At 44.7% G+C, this 26,607-nt stretch overlaps 4 protein-coding genes across 4 annotated transcripts in view; 2 read left to right on the forward strand and 2 right to left on the reverse strand.

The window, feature by feature from the left end:
- Positions 1-26,607, reverse strand: part of LOC310823913 (tripartite motif-containing protein 16-like protein) — a gene marked incomplete at its 5' end in the record, with an annotated part of 214,783 nt that overhangs the window by 107,902 nt on the left and 80,274 nt on the right. The gene's annotated exons all lie outside the window — the stretch shown is intronic.
- Positions 30-7,401, reverse strand: LOC310823617 (uncharacterized protein; the record flags this gene model as incomplete). Its single annotated transcript, XM_083696502.1, has 4 exons — positions 30-207; positions 617-790; positions 2,256-2,379; positions 7,395-7,401. 4 exons carry the CDS (start codon positions 7,399-7,401, stop codon positions 30-32), a joined length of 483 nt encoding a protein of 160 aa, XP_083552628.1.
- LOC310823897 (uncharacterized protein) overlaps positions 7,977-26,607 on the forward strand; it is a 211,889-nt gene continuing 193,258 nt past the window's right edge. The window contains exons 1-5 of the mRNA XM_083696836.1: positions 7,977-8,034; positions 21,311-21,491; positions 22,014-22,127; positions 22,329-22,442; positions 22,643-22,756. Coding sequence (XP_083552962.1) covers positions 21,415-21,491; positions 22,014-22,127; positions 22,329-22,442; positions 22,643-22,756 — 419 coding nt within the window. The 5' untranslated portion in view covers positions 7,977-8,034; positions 21,311-21,414. The remainder of the gene's footprint in view (positions 8,035-21,310; positions 21,492-22,013; positions 22,128-22,328; positions 22,443-22,642; positions 22,757-26,607) is intronic.
- LOC310823899 (uncharacterized protein) overlaps positions 25,772-26,607 on the forward strand; it is a 310,796-nt gene continuing 309,960 nt past the window's right edge. The window contains exons 1-2 of the mRNA XM_083696839.1: positions 25,772-25,849; positions 26,354-26,444. Of these exons, the coding sequence (XP_083552965.1) occupies positions 25,782-25,849; positions 26,354-26,444 (159 nt within the window). The 5' untranslated portion in view covers positions 25,772-25,781. The remainder of the gene's footprint in view (positions 25,850-26,353; positions 26,445-26,607) is intronic.

A 26,607-nucleotide genomic window follows, 5' to 3' on the forward strand; every position in this document is an offset into this window, starting at 1 on the left:
ATTGATACGTCCAGCCACATATTCAGCCTTTACCTGAGTGTCTGTAGTTTACAGAGTGGATCTTTCTGTACAGCAGAGAGCAGCGCCAGTCCTGAGTCTCCTGGGTGATTGTAGCTGAGGTCCAGCTCTCTCAGGTGGGAGGGCTTAGACCTCAGAGCTGAAGCCAGAGAAACACAGCCTTCCTCTGGGACTCCACAGCCTGACAACCTGGGGAAATAGTGTCACTCCATCTGATATCAAGAATCTGATTATTCCTCTCTAATGTACATGTGCAGCTTTAAATCCTCTTCATTTGCCAGTTGAAAGACCACATGTGAATGAGGAATACAAATAAATACATGCAGACAAACGATCACAGAGCGTGCAGACAGAGCAGCCCCCCCTCCCACCTCACACACACACACACACACACACACACACACCACACACACACACACACACACACACACACAGACACACACATGCACACACTATAGTAATTGATTGGAAGATAATGTACATTGTCTGTCTCAATTATTGACCCTTTCAGTGCAAGTATCATTGATTCCATAGAATGATAATGTAACATACACTTAGGAATTATGTGTCTGACAACAACAATAGTCTCAGACCTCACCTCAGTGTCTGTAGTTGACAGTGTGGACTCCCCAGTCCAGCACAGAGCAGCTTCACCCCCCCGTCACCTAGATCATTATTACTGAGGTCCACCTCTCTCAGGTGGCAGGAGTCTGAGCTGAGAGCTGAGGCCAACGCTTCACAGCATCTCTCTGTGAGGTGACATCCATTCAGCCTGAATGAGGAATACAAATAAATACATGCAGCCAAACAATCACTGTGGTGCGTTATGATAAGAATTCATGATTCAAGCCAATCGCAGGCAGGTTTGTAGTCATTGTTTTTCTAAGTGTGGTATATTTGTTAGCTATTGGGTTAGTGCAGTATTGTGTAGCCCCATCAGATGATCTAAGGCCAGGTGGGTCAGGAATTGAGGAGAGTAACGGTATTCAGAGAGTGCCCCTCCCCCCCCCCCACACACACACACACACATTCACTCTTTGAAATTCTGCCTTTAACGATAAATAGAGCTGAATATGATGTAATTATAAGCTGCACAATAAATGATTGTTGCATTGTGTGCCTTATTCCCATGCTCCCTCCTTGAGAGTGTGAGGGGAAACAGATTTCTCATCTGTCATTTATGATATTCTTATAATCAATATAGCAAAACAACAATCTATTTTAATCAGTATGACCATGTCATGATGATTATATTTTTTCAGTCATACACTGTTCATTGATTCCTTCATGATCAGTATTGGACTCGTTTATGATTCTATGTAGTAACGGTACGAATCAAGACAGCCAGTCAGATATACAGCGGTTAAATCTGTCCCCTGGGTTATATCTGTTGGTGGGGATGTGCTGAGTCAGCTGCAAGGCCATCCTGACCTAAAGGTCGGCCTCTTGTTATTGAACTGTGAATGTGTTGCTGTCCCTCTGAAATGGTTTCTCAAAAACATATTATCTAAGAAAGGTAAGACAGTATCCTTCATCGATTTTTTTTAAATTATGAAGACCGCTCATCATGGTAAAATAAATGCACGCACGGGATGATGGTCTGGGAGCTGACAAATGAAAAACGTGGAATACAAATAAAGTGGTAGGACTAGTGTTGTCACAGTGAAGAGTTTAGGAAATGATTGGAAGATCATGTAAATGTTCTGTCTCCATCATTGATATTTGCAGTGCAAGTATCATTGACAATGTAATACACTTAGGACTGATGTGTCTGACAACAAATAAATACATGAAGCCAAACGATCACTGTGGCACAAGAATTTATGAGTGAGAGTTATAGTTCCTCTCAACAGGGGAGCAATTAACCATGGATACATTTGTAGTCACTAGATTTCTACGTCTGGTATCATGTATTTGCTTGCTATTGGGTTAGTGCAGTATTATGCAGTCTCATAAGCTGATCTAAGGCCAGGTGGATCAGGATTTGAGGAGGACAAACATATTCAGATATTGAAGACAGAGCAGCCCCCCTCCCACCACATACACACACACACACACACACACACACACACACACACACACACACACACATTACATAGTAATTGATTGGAAGATAATATCCTTTGTCTGTCTCAATTATTGAGCCTTTCTGTGCAAGTATCATTGATTCCATAGAATGATAATGTAGCACACTTAGGAATGATTTGTCTGGCAACAAGAATAGTCTCAGACCTCACCTCAGTGTCTGTAGTTGACAGTGTGGACTCCCCAGTCCAGCAGAGAGCAGCTTCACCCCCCCGTCACCTAGATCATTATTACTGAGGTCCAGCTCTCTCAGGTGGCAGGAGTCTGAGCTGAGAGCTGAAATGTAGAAGTGAAAAATCCGCCGAAAAAAGCACAAGTTAAATGCTTCCCCTCATCTCTCATCTCCGTGCAGCGTGTCTTCACACAGCCTGCAGTCAGCAGAGATCGCCCCTCTCCCCTGCCCCCTCAGCCCTCCGTAAAATCCAATCACTGTTAGTATGCAAATGAGCCAAGAGCAGCCTGACTGTGGTGTCAGGTTTCCAGACAGAGCGGTTAAGACTTTGAGGAAGCAGCTAAAACTCCACTAAAGTCAAAGTCAAAGTCAAAGTCAAAGTGGCTTTATTGTCAATTCTTCACATGTCAAGACATACAAAGGAATCGAGAGGACGTTTCTCACTCTCCCACGGTGAGACAGATAAAGTGCCCAGGCACAACAGATAAGACAAGACATACTAAAAGTGAAACATTCAATGACAGACAATAAAATAATTTAAACAGTGCAAAACAAAACAGTCAGTAAAGACAGTTAATACAGTAAATTACAAATGCTGGTAATACTAATAGTGCAATAGATCGGTAGATTGTCCAGAGTAGTGTTTTTAGGGGGGGGGGGGGGGCTGAAGGGTTGGGGGGGGGTTTCAGCTTCCTGGCAGCCTGGAGGATGTGGCTGGGGGGGGTGAGGGGAGAGAATTTAGCTTCCTGACAGCTTGGGGTATGAAGCTTGTCATGAGTCTGGTGGTGTGGGCACGGAGGCTCCTATACCTGAAGGAGGCTGAACAGTCTGTGTGCGGGGTGGCTTGCGTCGCTCACAATCGAGGTAGCTTTTCGGGTGAGGCGGGTGGAGTAGGTGTCTTGCAGGGAAGGGAGTGGGGCACCAATGATTTTACCAGCTGTGTTCACTATGCGTCGTAGCGACCCGTGAGATAACTAATAATTAACAACACCTAAAACAAAAGTTAATATAACATCCATATATATTTGTGCAGTCAACTGGGGAATAGTCTGCTGTTTTTTCCCCAGTGGGAGTGTTTCTCAAGTCACACAAGCACAGACTAGACACTGTCCGCTGCATGTAACAGACTGAGGACTAGAGATGGGTCGTTCGCGAACGAATGGCTCTTTTTGAACGGCTCTCTTTGGTGAACGTAGGGAACCGATTCTTTTTGGTGAACGATCCATTTGGTTTGGCTCTTTTCCCCCCTGTTAGCTAACATTATGTGACCAGACAGACAGTGGCATTGTGAGCGCTGCGGTTGCTACAATAATGTTAAAATGCACAAGCACAACTCTTTAACAGGTTCAATGGTTGAGTGAACTAAGTAAAAAACAATAAAACTAGTGTTTTGCCTCGTATGTGCCTACGTTTGAACCAGTCTCAACGCGTTAATTTGCTGATACACTCTATGGAAACTCAACGTCATACGACACTTCAGTCTTGAAACTGACAGCTGACAAGACATTATTTTCTCTCAAGTAAATCATATGCGAATATTCTGTAAAGAATAAAATAAAAAATCAAGTACCAAATAATAGCGTATTTCTTGTGTATTAATTTTTTTTTTGTCACTGTCTATTCTATATCGTTCTATGCCGGCTGGATTAGCTATATAAAATGTTATATAATAACGGTGTAGAATTTATTTATTTGTGTAATGCTATTGTTTTGTAAGCACACTTAAATTTGTCATGATCTGTCACTTACATGAGCTGTGCAATTAGGCTAGTATTACATATATTGCAGTAGGCTATAATAAGTGCTAAACAAATTCCTGTAAAGCCAAATAAAGTATTACGTTCAAGTCCATGTCCGATGAACAAATCAGAACTAAGGGCCATGAGTGTCGAATTACACATAGGATACCCCTTTGGCGAGATTTGTCCATGAGTATCGAATTACAGGTTACCCCTAGATTTGACCCAAATTAAGTCACCTTAATTTGCATATTCTCCGAGATGCACGTGAAGCAAAGACGCTAAGATTAATGTTATGTTATGTAAGATTTTTAACGCTAAGATAAATGTTATGTTGTTGGTTGTTAAAATCTGGATGAAGGATATTTTATTTTACTTTTTATTTTTCAGTTTTCCCCATAAGGGATTGCCACCTTATTGTGGTCAGGGGGTTTGTGTGCCTCAGTGACCCTAAGAGCTATACCAGCAGGAGCTTTAGTCTTCAGGTGGGACACCCAAGTTGGACAGGTCTTAGGGTAGAGGCCTGACAGAGTGCAATCCACTTCTCCAGGTTGAGGGCTGGACACACAGCTAACAGCCCATGCTCTGAAGAAAACACTGTTATAAAAAAAAAGTGCTGGCACATGATGTGTACGCATAATGCCCCCTTCACATTTCTGACTGCCCCCTCATATGTGCATTCCCAGAACCGGCCCTGGTGTGTAGTGGTGTGTAGTGTGGTGTGGTGTGGTGTGGTGTGAGCTATGATACTGAGCAGTAAAAGTTGTGTAAGTGTACATGTTGTTGTTGATTATTAACCAGGAAGGGAGGGTACTATGACTATGATGTATCATCTGATATTAACAGTTACGGTCCAGAGTCAAACTGACCTGGCCTCCATATTCAGGCTGGCTTTATTTGTGAGTTTAAAATGGAAAATAGCTTTTATTGACGTCTATTGTACATTCTTACTGCATTAAAGGGATAGATCACAAAAATATTCTTTTTTTTTATTTTTATATTATACATATTTTATATATATATCCACTCACCGGCCACTTTATTAGGTACACCTGTTCAACTGCTCTTTAACGCAAATATCTAATCAGCCAATCACATGGCAGCAACTCAATGCATTTAGGCATGTAGACATGGTCAAGACGACCTGCTGAAGGTGGTTTAAGTGACTTTGAACGTGGCATAGTTGTTGGTGCCAGACGGAGGGATAGAGGGAGTGAGGGAGGGAGGGAGGGAAGGAGGGAGGGAGAGAATGAGAGAGAGGAGGGAGGGAGGGAGAAAGAGAGGGAGGGATAGAGGGAGGGAGAGAGGGAGAGAGAGAAGGGAGGGAGGCAGAGAGGGAGGGAGAGGAGGGAGAGAGGGAGGGAGACATGAAGGGGAGGGAGAGAGGGAGGGAGAGGGGGGGGAGAGGATGGAGGGAGAGAGGGAGGGAGAGTAGTAGAGAGAGGTAGGGAGGGAGCAAGAGAGATGGGATGGAGAGAGGAGGGAGGGAGAAAGAGGTATAGAGGAAGAGAGAGAGGCACGGAGGGAGAGAGAGGCACGGAGGGAGAGCAAGAGGAGGGAGGGAGGGAGGAAAGGAAGGTGAGTGAAAGAAAGAGAGAGAGATTGTGACAGAGAGAGAGAGAGAGAGAGAGAGGGAGGGAGAGAGAGAAAGAAAGAGAGTGAGTGAAGGAGGGAGAGAGGGAGAGAGGGAGGGAGGGAGAAAGAGGGAGGGAGAGAGGAAGGGAGGTAGGGAGAGAGGGAGAGAGGGTGAGCGCTAGAGGGAGAGAGGGGGGTAGGGAGGGAGAGAGAGAAAAAGACAGAAAGAGGGAAAGAGAGAGAGATTGGATGGGGAGAAGAGGTAGGGAGGGAGAGAGGGAGGGAGAGAGAGAGAGGGAGAGAAAAAGAGAGAGAGAGAGAGAGTGAAGGAGGGAGAGAGGGAGGGAGGGAGGGAGAGAGGGAGGGAGAGAGGGATGGAGGGAGAGAGATAGAGGGAGAGAGGGGGGGGAGGTAAAGGGAGAGAGAGAAAAAAACAGAGAAAGTGTACAGTGTGGTTTGTTGTGTTGCGTTGTGTTGTGTTGTGTTGTGTTGTGTTGTGTTGTGTTGTGTGGTGTGTAGTGTTGTATTTGGTGTGGTGTGGTGTGTAGTGTTTTAGTATGGTGTGTGTAGTGGTGTGTAGTGTAGTGTAGTGTAGTGTAGTGTTGTGTAGTGTAGTGTAGTGTAGTGTAGTGTAGTGTAGTGTAGTGTAGTGTTGTGTAGTGTAGTGTGGTGTAAGCTATGATACTGAGCAGTAAAAGTTGTGTAAGTGTACATGTTGTTGTTGATTATTAACCAGGAAGAGAGGGTACTATGACTATGATGTATCATCTGATATTAACAGTTACGGTCCAGAGTCAAACTGACCTGGCCTTCATATTTAGGCTGAGCTGGCTTCATCTGCCAGTTTACAATGGAAAATAGCTTTGATTGACGTCTACTGCAGCGTTTCCCAACCGCTGTGCCCCGGCACACTAGTGTGCCGTGAGAGATCGTTGGGTGTGCCATGAGAAATTATCCAATTTCACTTTTTTTAAATTAACATTTATTAATTATTATCTGCAAATAATATGCCATTGTCGAGTGTCTGTGCTGTAATATTGTGACTGGCAGAGTAATGTAATATTCGTCCGGGTGGCAGCAGGTAGCTAATTGCCTCGTTCCTTCTTAGAGACAAAATAATTAGTGACGCATGCCACAGGTCATGGTGACAGTGATGGAGAAGTTTTTAAAAAGGAAAAATGCAAACTCCGAACTGGGCCCTGGACAAGATTCTGACCCAGGTGAAGTACCAGGCCCTAGTACGAGTGGTGGTAACAAGAACGCAAAGACGGTGAGCTTGAGGCAATACAGCGAAAGCTATCTTTCGTTCGGATTTACTTTCACCGGGGATGAGACGACACCGACTCTATTATGCTTGGTGTGTGGCGAGAAGCTGTCCAACAGCGCCATGGTGCCAAGCAAGCTTAAACGCCATCTCCAAACGAAACACCCGTCACTTCAAAACAAGCCGATGGACTATTTTGTTCGCCTGCGTGAAAACACAGAGAAACAGGCAACTTTTATGAGGAAAAACCACAAAGGTAAATGAGAAAGCACTCAAAGCTAGTTACCTAGTTGCTGAACTCGTAGCTAAATCAAAAAAGTCCCACTCTGTGGCAGAGACATTAATACTACCTGCCTGCAAAGCCATTGTCAACGAGATGCTCGGCCCTGACGCGGTTAAAGACATAGGGTACTATGACTATGATGTATCATATGATATTAACAGTTACGGTCCAGAGTCAAACTGACCTGGCCTCCATATTCAGGCTGAGCTGGCTTCATCTGCCAGTTTAAGAAGGAAAATAGCTTTGATTGATGTTTACTGGACATTCGTACTGCGTTAAAAGGATAGATAGAATATTAACATTATATATGTATATATTTATATATATATGTATATATTATATCTATATATGACAGAGAATCAGAGAATCTACCCTCGTCGATATGGTGTACACACTTCCTCAGAGTAGAAAGGAGAAGCTCGGCCCGGCACAGGGGGAAGAAGAGAGACAGATGTGGCCTTGAGCTTAGAGACTCTATCCTAGTCGAAACACATCTTCTAGTCGGCCATCATGCTTTATGTTAACATGTATAGTTCACTTCCCTCTTCTGTTCTCCCATGGACCAACCACAACTACCACCTCATTTCCTAAAGTCACCTAAAGTGTTTCTAGTCGTAATTATTACAATAACTGTATCATCTTCTGACAGAGGTCAGAGAGGAGGAGGGGAGACATATTTAACTGTGTAATTGTATTGATAATTTCCTGTACTTGCAACATTCAAGCCTCTGTTGTTTTATATTGATTGTTACATTCCTTTACAGTTCAGTCTTCTTCTAGTTGGTACTGTCGGCTTGTCCTGGACCTGCAGACAACCGTGACTGTTGAACCCTGCCTAGACCCTTGTCCTGGACCAGCAGACAACCGTGACTCTTGAACCCTGCATAGACCTTGTTGAGTGAGTCCCACATCACATCATCAATCAAATAATCATTCAATTTCAAGTCAGATTTTCGCTTTGGCCATTTTTTATTAAGTTTATTTCCTGCAGCATGAAAATCATGTGTGTGTGTGTGTGTGTGTGTGTGTGTGTGTGTGTGTGTGTGGTCTTTGGTCTCTGCCTCTAAAATGAGTGTTGTGTTGTGTGAACTGTGATCCTGAGCAGTAAAAATCATATAACTGTTTATGGTTCTTGTTGATCATTAAACAGGAAGAGTGTGCTCTTCTAGAAAAGTGTACTTGTGTTGTTTTGTGTTGTTTTGTGGTTTGTTCTGTTGTGGTGTGTAGTGTTGTGTAGTTGTGTGTGGTGTGGTGTGGTGTGGTGTGGTGTGGTGTGGTGTGTGTGTGTGTTGTGTAGTGTTTTAGTGTGGTGTGTTGTGTGGTGTGTTTTTAGTTAGGGATAGGGTTAGAATTTAAGTTATAATACTTTGAAATAAAATACCATTAACCAGAGCTGTTGATTCATTCAAAGACTTTCACAGAGAATATTTAGCCGTTCAGGTTTGCAAAGTTGACCCCGTTATCTCTTCAGTCACCTGCCTTCATAGACTTCACACAGGTTAACGCCTTCTATTCAACGTATTTCTATTTCCTGTCTACATGCACCAATAACATTCAAGATCTATATTTCGTCATCAAGGTGTGCGCCGCCTACCTTGCTGGCGCCAGTTAGTCTGGTCAGACGTTGCTGATGCCCAGACTGATTTCAAAAGCCTTTTGTTCTGGCTGTTTATACCTTTGTTTATTACTTAATTACCCTAACTTTTAATTACTCTATCCTGGTTTCTCCTGCTTTGATCCTTTGTTCTCTTCACCTCTAGCAAACCCCTCAATCTGACCTCACCCCTCTTGACTCCAATCTCTAAATGTTCTAGGACCATCTGTTTTCTTGTGACCTCTTCCATTCCATTACAAACCCTTATATTGTCTTTACATTTACCATATGTTGTGGTGTGTTGTGTAGTGTTTTAGTGTGGTGTTGTGTTGTGTTGTGTGTGTTGTGTAGTGTAGTGTAGTGTAATGTTGTGTGGTGTGGTGTGAGCTATGATACTGAGCAGTAAAAGTTATGTAAGTGTACATGTTGTTGTTAATAATTAACCAGGAAGGGAGGGTACTATGACTATGATGTATCAGATGATATTAACAGTTACGGTCCAGATTCAAACTGACCTGGCCTCCATTTTCAGGCTGGCTTTATTTGTGAGTTTAAAATGGAAAAAAGCTTTGATTGACGTCTATTGTACATTCTTACTGCATTAAAGGGATAGATCACAAAAATATATATCTATTTTTTTTTTATATTATACATATTATATATACAGTGGGGAAATAATTATTTGATCCACTACTGATTTTGTTAGTTTGCCCAATTACAAAGAAATGAGCGGTCTATAATTTTTATGGTACTTTTATTTTAACAAATAGAGACAGAATATCAACAAAGAAGTCCAGAAAAAACACATGATATAAAGTTATAAATTCATTTGCATTTGATCGAAGGAAATAAGTATTTGATCCCCAAGCAAAACATGACTTAGTACTTGGTGGATAAACCCTTGCTGGCAAGCACAGAAGTCAGACGTTTCTTATAGTTGGTCACCAGGTTTGCACACATCTCAGGAGCGATTTTGGTCCACTCCTCTTTACAGATCCTCTCCAAATCCTGAAGGTTTCAAGGCTTGTGCTTGGCAACTCGAAGTTTCAGCTCCCTCCACACATTTTCTAGCTAGGCCACTCCATGACCTTAGTGTGCTTCTTCTTGAGCCACTCCTTTGTTGCCTTGGCTGTATGTTTTGGGTCATTGTCATGCTGGAAGACCCATCCACGACCCATCCTCAGTGCTCTGGCTGAGGGAAGGAGGTTCTCATCCAAGATCTTATGGTACATGGCCCCGTCCATTGGCCCCTCAATGCAGTGAAGTCGTCCTGTACCCTTAGCAGAGAAACAACCCCAAAGCATAATGTTTCCACCTCTGTGTTTGACGGTGGGGATGGTGTTTTTGGGATTGTAGCATTCAGCATTTCTCTCCCTCCAAACACGAAGAGTCGAATTTATGCCAAAGAGTTCAATTTTGGTCTCATCTGACCACACCACCTTCTACCAAGCCTTCTCTGAATCATTTAGGTGTTCATTGGCAAACTTCAGATGGGCCTGTACATGTGCCTTCTTGAGCAGGGGGACCTTGCGGGCACTGCAGGATTTCAATCCGTTACGGTGTAGTGTGTTACCAATGGTTTTCTTGGTGACTGTGGTCCCAGCTGCCTTGAGATCATTACCAAGCTCCTCCCGTGTAGTTCTGGGCTGATCCCTCACCCTTCTCATGATCATCCTTACCCCACGAGGCAAGATCTTGCATGGAGCTCCAGGCCGAGGGTGATTGATGGTTATTTTGTATTTCTTCCATTTTCTAATAATTGCACCAACAGTTGTCTCCTTCTCACCAAGCTTCTTGCTGATGGTCTTGTAGCCCATTCCAGCCTTGTGCAGGTCTATAATTTACCCTGATGTCCTTTGAATGTTCTTTGGTCTTGCCCATGGTGGTGGAGAGGTTGGAATAGAAGAGATTGATTCTATTGACAGGTGTCTTTTATACCCATAACAAACAGAGATTTTGAGTACTTTTCCTAAAGTGACAGGACTAATCTGTGTGCCTCATGGGCATATAACCGGTCTGTAAACAGTTGTTTATGAGAGAGAGAGGGGCTATAATTACAGAATTACAGAATTAGAATATATGTATATATATATATTATATACACAATATACATATGTTCTATGTGGGCACACGCGCACACGCACACGCACACGCACACACACACACATCGAAAAGAGAAGACAACAGGGCAGGGGAGGAGAAAAGGTGGCAGGCCCACCTGTCCAATGTTCAGAGAGAGAGAGAGAGAGAGAGAACATACAGGAAAACAGAGCCACACGTGTCCAGAGTTCTCAGATCAACACAAGGGAGTCAGGGTGAGTCATTGTTTCTGGACAAACTGGTTCATCAGTCACTCATGTCCTTCTCTTTCTCCCTCCGGTCTCGTTCTCCTCGCGTTCTCCCAACGTCCGTCTTCCTCCCACTTCCTGACCTTTGACCCCCGACTCCTGTTTGGTCCTCACTCCAGGTAAGTGCATTTGAACTAATACATATTTTTAATGCATGTAAACAAATATCTGAAAAACATGCAGTGTGCTTGAACCCCTGATCAGACACAAGCACTAGAATAGTCTCAGGAGTGCCAACGCTGCACGGCCTAAATCAATCAATGGTGTTCAGGGTTTACCCACCTATTTAATCTATGGTGTTCAGGGTTTACCCACCTATTTAATCTATGGTGTTCAGGGTTTATACCTACCTATTTAATCTATGGTGTTCAGGGTTTACCCACCTATTTAATCTATGGTGTTCAGGGTTTACCCACCTATTTAATCTATGGCTTTTTGTCACCATTGTGGATCCTTTTTTGTGCCCTTTCTGATTAGGTAGAAACCTTTTTGGTTCTATAGGTTCTGTATAAGCTATAACTTATACAGTCAATAAAAAAGGTTCCACATAGAATCACGTTCTAGGTAGGACCAAAAAGGGTTCTACCTAACCAGAAAGTGTTAAAAAAGGGTTATTTTTCCTGCCCAGTATAGTTGCAATAGCCCCAGTATAGTTGCTATGGCCCCAGTATAGTTGCTATAGCCTCAGTATAGTTGCTATGGTTCCAGTATAGTTGCTATGGCCCCAGTATAGTTGCAATGGCCCCAGTATAGTTGCAATGGCCCCAGTATAGCGGGAGAGAATGAGAGAGAGGAGGGAGGGAGGGAGGGAGAGAGGGAGGGATAGAGGGAGGGAGAGAGGGAGAGAGAGAAGGGAGGGAGGCAGAGAGGGAGGGAGAGGAGGGAGAGAGGGAGGGAGATAGGAAGGGGAGGGAGTGAAGGAGGGAGAGGATGGAGGGAGAGAAGGAGGGAGAGTAGTAGAGAGAGGTAGGGAGGGAGGAAGAGAGATGGGATGGAGAGAGGAGGGAGGGAGAGAGAGGTAGGGAGGGAGGAAGAGAGATGGGATGGAGAGAGGAGGGAGGGAGAGAGAGGTACAGAGGGAGAGAGAGGCACGGAGGGAGAGCAAGAGGAGGGAGGGAGGAAAGGGAGGGGAGTGAAAGAAAAAGAGAGAGCGAGTGAAGGAGGGAGAGAGGGAAGTAGGGAGGGAGAGAGGGAGGGAGGGAGAAAGAGGGAGGGAGAGAGGAAGGGAGGTAGGGAGAGAGAGAGGGTGCAAAAAGGTAAAGCAGGCAGTGCAATTATAGGACAGTATAGAGGTAGGGAGGGAGAGAGGGAGGGAAAGAGAGAGAGCAAGAGAGAGAGAGAGAGGAAGGGAGGTAGGGAGAAGGTGGGAGGTAGAGGGAGGGAGGGGGGGAGGTAGAGGGAGAGAGAGAAAAAGACAGAGAAAGTGTATAGTGTGGTTTGTTGTGTTGCGTTGTGTTGTGTGTTGTGTTGTGGTGTGTTGTGTTGTGGTGTATAGTGTGGTTTGTTGTGTTGCGTTGTGTGTTGTGTTGTGTTTGGTGTGGTGTGGTGTGTAGTGTTTTAGTGTGTTGTGTTGTGTGTGTTGTGTAGTGTAGTGTTGTGTGATGTGTTGTGTAGTGTAGTGTAGTGTAGTGTTGTGTTGTGTGGTGTGTAGTGTAGTTTTCTGTGTGTAGTGGTGTGTAGTGTAGTGTGGTGTGAGCTATGATACTGAGCAATAAAAGTTGTGTAAGTGTACATGTTGTTGATTAATAACCAGGAAGAGAGGGTACTATGACTATGATGTATCAGATGATATTAACAGTTATGGTCCAGAGTCAAACTGACCTGGCCTCCATATTCAGGCTGAGCTGGCTTCATCTGCCAGTTTTAAATGGAAAATAGCTTTGATTGACGTCTACTGGACATTCTTACTGTATTAAAGGGATAGATCACAACATTATTATTATTATTATTTTTTTATATTATACATATTATATATATATCCACTCACCGGCCACTTTATTAGGTACACCTGTTCAACTGCTCTTTAACGCAAATATCTAATCAGCCAATCACATGGCAGCAACTCAATGCATTTAGGCATGTAGACATGGTCAAGACAACCTGCTGAAGGTGGTTTAAGTGACTTTGAACGTGGCATAGTTGTTGGTGCCAGACGGAGGGATAGAGAGAGTGAGGGAGGGAGGGAGGGAAGGAGGGAGGGAGAGAATGAGAGAGAGGAGTGAGGGAGGGAGGGAGAAAGAGAAGGGAGGGAGGCAGAGAGGGAGGGAGAGGAGGGAGAGAGGGAGGGAGAGAGAGGGGGGAGGGAGCGAGAGGATGGAGGGAGAGAAGGAGGGAGAGTAGTAGAGAGAGGTAGGGAGGGAGGAAGAGAGATGGGATGGAGAGAGGAGGGAGGGAGAGAGAGGTACAGAGGGAGAGAGAGGCACGGAGGGAGAGAGAGGCATGGTGGGAGAGCAAGAGGAGGGAGGGAGGGAGGAAAGGGAGGGGAGTGAAAGAAAGAGAGAGAGAGAGATTGTGACAGAGAGAGAGAGAGCGAGTGAAGGAGGGAGGGAGGGAGAAAGAGGGAGGGAGATAGGAAGGGAGGTAGGGAGAGAGGGGGAGGGGTAGAGGGAGAGAAGGGGGTAGGGAGGGAAAGAGAGAAGAATACAGAAAGAGGGAAAGAGAAGAAGAGAGAGAGATTGGATGGGGAGAAGATGTAGGGAGGGAGAGAGGGGGGGAGGGAGAAAGGGATAAAGAGAGAGAGAGAGTGAAAGAAAAAGAGAGAGAGGGAGGGAGGGAGAAAGAGGGAGGGAGAGAGGGAGGTAGGGAGGGAGAGAGGGAGGGAGGGAGAAAGAGGGAGGGAGAGAGGGTGGGAGGTAGAGGGAGAGAGAGGGGGAGGTAGAGGGAGAGAAGGGGGTAGGGAGGGAAAGAGAGAAAAAGACAGAAAGAGGGAAAAAGAAAGAGAGAGAGAGATTGGATGGGGAGAAGAGGTAGAGAGGGAGGGAGGGAGAAAGGGAGGAAGAGAGAGAGAGGGAGAGAAAGAGAGAGAGTGTGAGTGAAGGAGGGAGAGAGGGAGATAGGGAGGGAGAGAGGGAGGGAGGGATAAAGAGGGAGGAAGGGAGGTAGGGAGAGAGGGAGAGAGGGTGGGAGGTAGAGGGAGAGAGAGAAAAAGACAGAGAAAGTGTATAGTGTGGTTTGTTGGGTTGTGTTGTGTGTTGTGTGTGTAGTGGTGTGTAGTGTAGTGTAGTGTAGTGTAGTGTAGTGTAGTGTAGTGTAGTGTAGTGTTTTAGTGTGTTGTGTAGTGTAGTGTAGTGTAGTGTTGTGTAGTGTAGTGTAGTGTAGTGTAGTGTAGTGTAGTGTAGTGTAGTGTGGTGTGGTGTGAGCTATGATACTGAGCAGTAAAAGTTATGTAAGTGTACATGTTGTTGTTGATTATTAACCAGGAAGAGAGGGTACTATGACTATGATGTATCATCTGATATTAACAGTTACGGTCCAAAGTCAAACTGACCTGGCCTCCATATTCAGGCTGAGCTGGCTTCATCTGCCAGTTTAAAATGGAAAATAGCTTTGATTGACGCCTACTGGACATTCTTACTGCATTAGATTAGATTAGATTAGATTTAACTTCATTGTCATTGTGCAGAGTACAAGTACAGAGATAACGAAATGCAGTTAGCGTCTAACCAGAAGTGCAAAAAAAGCAGAAAAGTGCAATGTGAACAATATATACAGGTAGTGCAGTATAAGCAGTATATGAGCAGTATAAGTAGTGCAGTATAAGCAGTATATGTATTAACAGTAACATTATAAGCAGAATAAATATAGAATGCAGTATGAACAGTATAAGCAGTATATGAGCAGTATAAGTGGTGCAGTATAAGCAGTATATATATTAACAGTATTATTATAAGTAGAGTAAATAAGCAGAATAAATATGGAATGCAGAATGAATAGTAAAAACAGATATGTACAGTATGTACAGATATGTGCAGTGTATTAACAGTAGCATTCTAAGATGAGTCAAAAATAAGGGTATGTGCATTATTAACAGTATAGACAGATATGTACAGAAGAGCAGTAATATATAGTATAAGAGCAGTGTGTACAAGTGAAGATACAGTATGTATAGTTTATAGGAATGATATAGGGTAAGAGCAGTACAATTGTCCGGGGGGGGGGGGGGGGGGTGTAGGGGTTAGTTAGTAGGTTGTCACCTAGGTGCAGAGATGGAGTTCAGGTTGACAGCCGCAGGGAAGAAGCTTCCTCTGAACCTGCTGGTTCGGGTACGGAGACAGGCGCCTACCGGAGGGGAGTGGGGTGAACAGTCTGTGGTTGGGGTGAGAACTGTCCTTGACGATGCTTCGAAGCATCGCTTGCCCTGGACAGCCTCAATGGAGGGGAGTGAGGAACCAGTGATGCGTTGGGCAGTTTTCACCACCCTCTGCAGTGCTTTCCGGTCAGAGGCAGAGCAGTTGCCATATCATACTGTGACACAGTTGGTGAGGATGCTCTCGATGGTGCAGCGGTAGAAGTTCACCAGGATCTGAGGAGACAGATGGACCTTCTTTAGTCTCCTCAGGAAGAAGAGATGCTGGTGAGCCTCCTTGATCAGGGTAGAGGTGTTGAGGGTCCAGGAGAGATCCTCAGAGATGCGGACACCCAGAAACTTGAAGCTGGTGACTCGCTCCACCTCAGACTCGTTGATGAGGATGGGGGTGTGTGTGCCAGCTTTTGACTTCCTGAAGTCCACAATGAGCTCTTCGGTCTTCCTGGTGTTGAGAGCCAGGTTGTTGTTGGTGCACCACACTGTGAGGTGCTGGACCTCCTCCCTGGGATAGCTCACTTTTTTTTAAATATTATATAAATATATATATATATATACTGTATATGTGTACATATTATACATCTCTATCTGACAGAGAATCAGAGAATCTATCCTAGTGTATATGGTGTACACACCTCCTCAGATTAAAAAGGAGAAGTTCGGCCCGGCACAGGGGGAAGAGGAGAGAGAGATGTGGCCCTCCTCGACACACGCAGCTCTCTACTACACATTGAACAGCAAATGGGAGGCGTTGACCGAGTCAGTTACAAAGAACTGTCACGTGTGCAGAGTAGTGTGTCTATGGTTGTGTCTACTGTAGACACTGCTAACAAGCTCTTGAGCTGAGAGACTCTATCCTAGTCGAAACACATCTTCTAGTCGGCCATCATGCTTTATGTTAACATGTATAGTTTACTTCTCTCTTCTGTTCTCCCATGGACCAACCACAACTACCACCTCATTTCCTTAAGTCAATCTTTCCATCAACAGTCCCTTCGGAAAGTAATCAGACCCCTTCACTTTCTCCACATTTTGTTGTGTTTTTGACTCAATTTAAAATGAATTAAATTAAAAGAATTTGCCATCAATCCACACACAATACCCCAGAATGACAATGCAAAAACAAGTTTTTTTGAAATTTCAGTAAATGTATTAAAATTTAAATACTGAAATCCCTCATGTACAGAAGTATTCAGACCCTTTGCTATGACACTCTTAAAAAGAACTAAAATGCAAAGTTGTCATCAACAATTCACTCAAAAAGTTGAATTGAGTTCAAGTAATTTTGGAATTAATATCTTAGTTTTTATAGGGTCTCTGATTTGCATTGGAATCAATTTCACACTGTGTGGATTAGGATGTCACGACCAACTCAGCAAATTTCATAATTTTCTCTTGACCCTGACAAACTCCCCAGTCCCTGCCAGAGACAAACATACCCAGAATACTAGGACTACAGATCAAACTATACAACTAGGACTACATATCAAATTAGGACTACAGATCAAACTATACAACTAGGACTACAGATCAAACTAGGACCACAGATAAAACTATAATACTAGGACTACAGATCCAAGTAGAACTACATATAAAACTATAAAAGCAGGACTGCAGATAAAACTATAAAACTAGAACTACAAATCAAATTGATCAAATTGTATTTTCAATCTTCTTTAGTTAATCACCATAGTTTTCCTTTTTTCCACTTTATGATCTGATCCCTTGGTGCTCCAAGCTACATGATGGGTGATAAGGAAGTAGAACTGTGGGTGGGTGAGGCTACGTCTTGATCACATAACAGAATTGAGTGACTGCCAGTTTCCCTGCCTTCTGCAACCTGACACCTCCTCAGAATTATTCACACACACGATCATTTCATTGGATAAGAAATATCTTGCCCCACCCCTCCCATGGTCACACATTGACAGGTAACTCACCTGATCTGTTCTCCGTGTCTGTCATCAGTAGAGAAGTTCAGTCTCAGACTAACCTCTCAGTCACACAGCAGCCATCAGACTGTCTTTAGTCCTGACTGACAGACAGAGTGGAGAACTGCAGAGGACCAATCGAAAAGGACCAGAATGATCAGTTAGGCAGCAAAGCTCTGTTTTCTCTTTACTCTGGAGACGAGGGCTGCTGTTGGAGACTAAGGAGTCGAGTACCAAGTCTCTAAGGGGTGACTGGGAATCACGGAGCAGGGACACTCTCCTGTGTAACAGCTAAGGGATGAGCTCCAACGTGTGTCCACAACCAAGCCAGAAGAAGAGAAACGTGAGAAACTCTCTTGTTGATGAATCATTATATTTAACAAGATTGAACTATGATGGAAATGTTCACTGTGAGTGTTGTGTTGTGTGAACTGTGATCCTGAGCAGTAAAAATCATATAACTGTTTATGGTTCTTGTTGATCATTAACCAGGAAGAGTGTGCTCTGCTGGAAAAGTGCACTCGTGGTGTTGTGTTGTGGTGTGTTTTGTTGTGGAGTGTGTGTTGTGTTCCATGGTGTGTTGTGTTGTGGTGTGTAGTGTAGTGTGGTGTGGTGTGGTGTGGTGTGGTGTGGTGTGGTGTGGTGTGGTGTGGTGTGTGTGTTGTGTAGTGTTTTAGTTTGGTGTGGTGTGGTGTGGTGTGGTGTGGTGTGGTGTGGTGTGGTGTGGTGTGCTTGGGTTATGGTTAGTGTTAGAATTTAAGTTATAATACTTTTAAATAAAATACCGTTAACCAGAGCTGTTGATTCATTCAAAGACTTTATTCACGGAGAATATTTAGCCGTTCAGGTTTGCAAAGTTGACCCCGTTATCTCTTCAGTCACCTGCCTTCATAGACTTCACACAGGTTAACACCTTCTATTCAACGTATGTCTGTTTCCTGTCTACATGCACCAATAACATTCAAGATCTATATTTCATCATCAAGTTGTGCGCCGCCTACCTGGCTGGCGCCAGTTAGTCTGGTCAGACCTTGCTGATGCCCAGGCTGATTTAAAAAAGCCTTTTGTTCTGGCTGTTTATACCTTTGTTTATTACTTAATTACCCTAGCTTTTAATTACTCTATCCTGGTTTCTCCAGCTTTGATCCTTTGTTATCTTCACCTATAGCAAACCCCTCAATCTGACCTCACCCCTCTTTACTGCGTTCATTCTCCAAATGTTCTAGGACCATCTGTTTTCTTGTGACCTACTTTAAATTATGTTGTGGTGTGTTGTGTAGTGTTTTAGTGTGGTGTTGTGTGTGTTGTGGTGTGTAGTGTATTGTAGTGTAGTGTAGTGTAGTGTAGTGTTGTGTGGTGTGGTGTGGTGTGTAGTGTAGTGTAGTGTAGTGTGAGCTATGATACTGAGCAGTAAAAGTTGTGTAAGTGTACATGTTGTTGTTGATAATTAACCAGGAAGAAAGGGTACTATGACTATGATGTATCAGATGATATTAACAGTTACGGTCCAGAGTCAAACTGACCTGGCCTCCATATTCAGGCTGAGCTGGCTTCATCTGCCTGACAACTATGACAGGTGCCTGTCTGATACGCATGTTTGTCCATCTACAACTACAGTATTGTTTGTGTTTTAAAGTGGCGGGCGTCTCCTTAGTATATAGTAGATATAATATACAATCTACTGTAATAATATAGAGATCTAATATACAAACTACTATAATAATATAGTACATCTAATATATAATCTACTGTAATAATATAATCTACTATAATAATATAGAGATCTAATATATAATTTACTATAATAATATAGTACATCTAATATATAATCTACTGTAATAATATAGAGATCTAATATATAATCTACTATAATAATATAGAGATCTAATATATAATCTACTATAATAATATAGTACATATAATATATAATCTACTATAATAATATAATCTACTATAATAATATAGAGATCTAATATATAATTTACTATAATAATATACACATACAGTATATCGATATCTGACAGAGAATCAAAGAATCTATCCTAGTCTATAAGGTGTACAAACCTCCTCAGAGTAGAAAGAAAAAGCTCCGGGGATAGAGGAGAGAGAGATGTGGCCCTCCTCGACACACGCAGCTCTCTACTCCACGTTGTACAGCAAATGGGAGGCGTTGACCGAGCCAATTACAAAGAACTGTTGGTGAAGATTTACTTCTTGCTCTGCTCTCCACCCAGCCCTCACCCACCTGGAAAAAGCAGACTCATATGTGAGAATGCTTTTCATAGACTTTAGCTCAGCATTTAACACCATAATCCCGCAACAACTGATCTGTAAACTGGACCAGCTGGGGCTCAACACCTCCCTCTGCAACTGGCTGCTGGACTTCCTCAGTGAGAGACCACAAGCAGTACGAGTCGGCAACAACACCTCGAGCAGCATCACACTCAGCACAGGGGCCCCCCAAGGCTGTGTGCTCAGTCCCCTGCTCTTCACCCTGCTGACTCACGACTGCACACCAACCTACAGCACCAATCACATGGTGAAGTTTGCGGACGACACAACTCTGGTGGGTCTCATCTCCAAGAACGACGAGACCCACTACAGGAAGGAGGTCAACCTTCTGACCACGTGGTGCAGAGACAACAACCTCCTGCTGAATGTCAGCAAAATGAAGGAGATTGTGGTCGACTTCCGGAGAGGGCACACCGAACACCCACCACTGACCATCGACGGTGCTGCTGTGGAGAGAGTTAGCAGCACCAAATTCCTGGGGGTGCACATCAGTGAGGACCTCTCCTGGACCACCAACACTGCATCACTGGCGAAGACAGCCCAGCGGCGCCTCTACTTCCTCCGCAAGCTGAAGCAAGCGAAAGCTCCCACACCTATCCTGACAACATTCTACCGAGGCACCATTGAAAGCATCCTGTCCAGCTGCATCACTGTGTGGGGCGGTAGCTGCACCGAACACAGCAGGAAAGCACTGCAACGCATTGTGAACACAGCTGCTAAGATCATTGGTGCCCCACTCCCTTCCCTGCAAGAGACTTACTCCACCCGCCTCACCCGCAAAGCTACCTCGATTGTGAGCGACGCAAGCCACCCCGCACACAGTCTGTTCAGCCTCCTGCCTTCTGGAAGAAGGTATAGGAGCCTCTGTGCCCACACCACCAGACTCACGAAAAGCTTCATACCCCAAGCTGTCAGGAAGCTAAATTCTCTCCCCTCACTTCCCCCAGCCACATCCTCCAAGCTGCCAGGAAGCTGAAACCACCCCCCCCCCCTCCCAACCCCCCCCCCCCCCTTCAGCCCCCCCCCCCCTAAAAACACTACGGACTCTGGACAATCCACTATTCTATTGCTACAATCTACTATTGCACTATTATTTGTACACAGAATACACAGTATTCGGCTGCTATTTACTATTTACTGTCTTTACTGACTGCTCTTTTTGCACTGTTTAAATTATTTTTATTGAATGTTTTACTTTTAGTATGTGTTATCTGTTGTGCCTGGGCACTTTATCTGTCTCACCGTGGGAGAGTGAGAAACGTCCTCTCGATTCCTTTGTATATCTTGACATGTGAAGAATTGACAATAAAGCCACTTTGACTCTGACTTTGACTTTGACTTTGACTTCTCCCTTCAGACAAGTTGACTCAACATTCCAGTTGTCTGACCAGATATTGACCTTGTCCTTGACCAGCAGACAACCGTGACTGTTGAACCCTGCCTAGACCTTGTCCTGGACCAGCAGACAACCGTGACTCTTGAACCCTGCATAGACCTTGTTGAGTGAGTCCCACATCACATCATCAATCAAATGATCATTAAATTTCAAATTTAAGATTTCCCCTTGGTCATTCTTCTAAGTTTATTTCCTGCAGCATGAAAATGCATGTGTGAATGTTCGTGTGTGTGTGTGTGTGTGTGTGTGTGTGTGTGTGTGTGTTTAGTCTTTCGTCTCCTTTAACGTGCTGCGTGTGTTCATTGTTCAGGTTTATAGCAGGAGGTTCTTTGAGGAGAGGAGAGAGAAGAGGGCACCACTGCCTCTAAAATAAGTCTCTCTGGGGAGAGAGAGGAGGGGACCCCTGCCTCTAAAATGAGTCTCTCTCGGGAGAGAGAGGAGGGGACCACTGCCTCGAAAATGAGTCTCTCTGGGGAGGTTGAAGACATGGGGTAAGAGAAGAGTCTCTGGAGGGCATTTACCATGAAGATGATGATGATGATGATGATGATAGATACTTCATTCATAACCACATTAATGTTAGACACAGGAATGTAGATATACTGTACTTTATACTAACTGGAGCAACAGACAATGTTAGGCAGAATTTCAAATGTTAAAAAAAGGAATGTAGATATACTGTAGTTCAATGCAAACTGTAGCAACAGACAGTGTTGCAACACTCACTAGAAGGTGTGTTCATGGACGAGGAGAGCGGATCCTGGAGGGAGATGGCCACTAAAAACCTAAAAGCTACTGACAATACAGATATATTAATTTGGACTGGCCACACCGTCCCCACTCTCCTCCTCCCAGCGCACCCCAACCCTCCATGGTAATGGGGATCCCCTGAATGAAACAAAGACACATTCATTAACACTCTGTCCTTCACAATGCCACCCTGCTGTGGAACTGGCTCTAGAAGCTCAGCTCATATGGCACATTTAAAAACACAACTCCACCTTGTAATGCAGGGTCCAGCAGGAGAGACCAGCCTCACCTGTACCCTGTTGTGTGTCCATGAAGAGTGACCACTCTATGGAAATTCCAATAAACTTCGGCGAAAGACCTTCTCATTCTGGTCAAAGGTTAGTTTGAGATTTAATCCTAGTCGTCAAGATCCTGTGACACACAGACACACACTCATATGAACACATGACATCCATTATTTTCTGTTAAACATGTGAGAATATTGGTGTCCGACAACACAGATACCCACTCATGAACATGTGATGTTCACTGTCGACTGTTAATGAATGTGAGAATGTGGGTGTCTTTGTGTTTGACAGGGTCCAGCAGGAGAGACCAGCCTCACCTGTACCCAGCTGTGTGTCCATGAAGAGTGACCACTCTATGGAAATTCCAATACACTTCGGAGAAAGACCTTCTCATTCTGGTCAAAGGTTAGTTTGAGGTTTAATCCTAGTCATCAAGATCCTGGACACACAGACACACACTCATATGAACACATGACATCCATTACCTTCTGTTAAACAAGGGAGAATTTTGGTGTCTGACAACACAAATACCCACTCATGAACATGTGATGTTCACTGTCGACTGTTAATGAATGTGAGAATGTGGGTGTCTTTGTGTTTGACAGGGTCCAGCAGGAGAGACCAGCCTCACCTGTACCCAGCTGTGTGTCCATGAAGAGTGACCACTCTATGGAAATTCCAATACACTTCGGAGAAAGACCTCCTCATTCTGGTCAAAGGTTAGTTTGAGGTTTAATCCTAGTCGTCAAGATCTTGGACACACAGACACACACTCATATCAACACATGACATCCATTACCTTCTGTTAAACATGTGAGAATTTTGGTGTCTGACAACACAAATACCCACTCATGAACATCTGCCCGAGGCAGCCTTCATTGTCGCGGGTGACTTCAATCACTCCAACTTAAAGACTGTACTGCCCAAATTCCACCGAAATGTCTCTTGCCCCACCAGAGGAGACAGGACATTGGACCAAGTATACACCAGCATGGCTGATGCGTACAAAGCCGTTCCCCTCCCCCACCTAGGTCAATCAGACCACCTCTCATTGTTCCTACTGCCCAAGTACTCAGCACTCATCAAACGAGTGAAACCTACAGTGAGGACAGTCAAGGTCTGGCCAGAGGGAGCTGACTCAGCGCTCCAGCAGCGTTTTGGAAACACTGACTGGGGTGTGTTTGCCACTCAGGCCACCCATGACTCCCACACGGACATTAATTCATATGCCTCATCTGTTTTGGACTACATCAATTCCAACATCAGCAGTGTCACCACACTCAAGCGGATCACCACTTTCCCTAATCAGAAGCCATGGATGAACAGTGAGGTCCGACTCCTGCTGAAGGCACGCGACATTGCCTTCAGATCAGGGGATGCTCGGGCCTACAGCTCATCCAGGGCTAATCTGCAGAGGGGCATCAAAAAGGCCAAGCACAACCACAAGCTGAGGATAGAGGATCACTTCAGAAACAACTCTGACCCCCGACGCATGTGGCAGGGCATCCAGGCCATCACTGACTACAAACCATCTAACACCTCACCCCTCTCCGTTGACGCCTCCCTCCCTGATGAGCTGAACCACTTCTACGGCCGCTTTGACAGGGACAACAAGGAGGTGGCCACCAAGGCTGTGCTCCCTGCGGATCACCAGCCCCTCACTCTATCCCCCACCGACGTGTGTGCGGCACTGAGCAGGACTAACGCACGCAAGGCTGCTGGTCCTGATGGGATCCCCGGACGCGTCCTCAGGGCCTGCGCTGTGCAGCTGACTAAGGTTTGGACTGACATATTCAACCTGTCCCTAGCCCAAGCAGCTGTCCCCGCGTGCTTCAAAACCACCTCCATCGTGCCGGTGCCAAAACACTCCACTGCAACGAGCTTAAATGACTTCCGACCAGTGGCACTCACGCCCATCATCATGAAGTGCTTCGAGAGGCTGGTCTTAGCTCAACTCAAGACCTGCCTACCACCCACACTGGACCCCTTTCAATTCGCCTACCGGCAGAACAGGAGTACAGAGGATGCCATTTCAACGGCACTTCACTCCGCCCTGTCCCACCTCGACAAGACTAACTCTTATGTGAGAATGCTGTTTATTGACTTCAGCTCAGCATTCAACACCATCATCCCCTCCAAACTGATCTCCAAACTCAGGCAACTGGGCATCAACCCCTCCCTCTGCAACTGGATTCTAGACTTCTTAACCAACAGGCCGCAGTCTGTTAGGCTTCACAACCACACCTCCTCAACCCTCACCCTGAACACCGGCGTTCCACAAGGCTGTGTGCTGAGCCCCCTCCTTTACTCCCTCTTCACCTACGACTGCACACCTGTACATGGCTCAAACACCATTGTTAAGTTTGCAGACGACACAACGGTGATCGGTCTCATCAGCAACAACGATGAGTCGGCCTACAGGGAGGAGGTCCAGCACCTAACAGTGTGGTGCAACGACAATAACCTGGCTCTCAACACCAAGAAGACCAAAGAACTCATTGTGGACTTCAGGAAGTCTAAAGCTGGCGCACACACCCCCATCCTCATCAACGGGACTGAGGTGGAGCGAGTCACCAGCTTCAAGTTTCTGCGTGTCCACATCTCTGAGGACCTCTCCTGGACCCTCAACACCTCCACCCTGATAAAGAAGGCTCACCAGCGTCTCTTCTTCCTGAGGAGACTAAAGAAGGTCCATCTATCTCCTCAGATCCTGGTGAACTTCTACCGCTGCACCATCGAGAGTATCCTTACCTACTGTGTCACAGTATGGTATGGCAACTGCTCGGCATCGGACCGGAAAGCACTGCAGAGGGTGGTGAAAACTGCCCAACGCATCACCGGTTCCTCACTCCCCTCCATCGAGGCTGTCCAGGGCAAACGATGCCTGCGTAAGGCACGCAGCATCGTCAAGGACATCTCTCACCCCAACCATACACTTTTCACCCCACTCCCCTCCGGGAGGCGCTACAGGTCTCTCCGCACCCGAACCAGTAGGTTCAGAGGCAGCTTCTTCCCTGCGGCTGTCACCCTGCTGAACTCGAACACTACACCTACCTGACAACCTACTACCCCCGCAACCCCCACCCCCCCCCCCACCCGGACAATTGCACTACTGCACTATACTCCCCTCCCCTTCTCCTACTCAATACCACTGCTCTTCTGTACATACCTGTTCATACTGTTCAATGCACATAATGCACATATCCTATATTTTCTTTAATACTACTGCACATACTGTACATACTTGTTTATACTGTTTATACGGCATTCCATATTTATATTTATTCTGCATCTACCTCATGTTACTGTTAATACTGTTAATACATATATACTGCTAGACTGCATTACCCATACAGCTCATATGCTGCTACACTGCTCATACTGTAACTATTTACTGTAACTATTTATTCTGCTATAATGCTACTGCTACTCACATACTGCTATACTGCACTGCTATATTATACTGCTTATATTATACTATATTATACTGCACTACTACTGATCATATATTGCACTACCTGTAAATACTGTTCATTGCACTTTCTGCTATTTTGCACTTCTGGTTAGACGCTAACTGCATTTCGTTGTCTCTGTACTTGTACTCTGCACAATGACAATAAAGTTGAATCTAATCTAATCTAATGTTCACTGTCGACTGTTAATGAATGTGAGAATGTGGGTGTCTTTGTGTTTGACAGGGTCCAGCAGAAGAGTCCAGCCTCACCTGTACCCAGTTGTGTTTCCATGACAAGTGACTGGTCTGTGGTACAACCAATACACTTCAGACAAGGAACCGTCACTCCTAAACAAGGGTAGGTGTATCATGGGGGATGGGATGAACGAACTGCTAGACTACACCACCTGTTTGTTTCATGAGGTCCTCGGAGGAAACTATAATGAACTCAGGTTCTACTATCAAGGAGGGAGCATGGGAATAAGGCACACAATTCAACAATCATTAAAGGCAGAATTTTAAATGTTAGACATAGGAATGTAGATATACTGTAGTTCAATGCAAACTGGAGCAACAGTTTCACAATGTCACATGTTACAACACTCCGTAGAAGGCGTGTCTAGGGAGGAGGAGAGCGGATCCTGGAGGGAGATGGCCACTAAAAACCTAAAAGCTACTTACTATACAGATATATTAATTTGGACTGGCTACACCATCCACCAATGTTAGTTTGTTGTCATATTCATCTGACCCAGGAACTATGTCTTGCGGTATACACACTTAAGGTATTCTATTTGGGTAACTGGGCCTCATTCACACTTTTCTGGATCAAGATATCTGCTTATTTCTTGTTTTTACCCAGAATCCCCGGTTACCAGGTGGAGAGACCAGAGTCAGAGATTCCCAGTGGTCAGTCTGTCCAGAGTCAAAGTGAACTGGCCTCCATATTCAGGGTGAGCTAAATAGAAAGTATGACATTGAAGATGGCAGAGTCATCCCCATACAAAAGTTATTTTTTTCTTGTTTCAATTGCATGCCAAAGTCAAGCGATGTGTTTTTTGTATTTAGTCTCTTTACTGTGTGTAAAGGTTTACCCATTATTGTCTATCTCAGTCC

This window comes from Argentina silus, assembly GCF_951799395.1.
Source record: "Argentina silus genome assembly, chromosome: Y".
Classification (NCBI taxonomy): domain Eukaryota; kingdom Metazoa; phylum Chordata; class Actinopteri; order Argentiniformes; family Argentinidae; genus Argentina; species Argentina silus.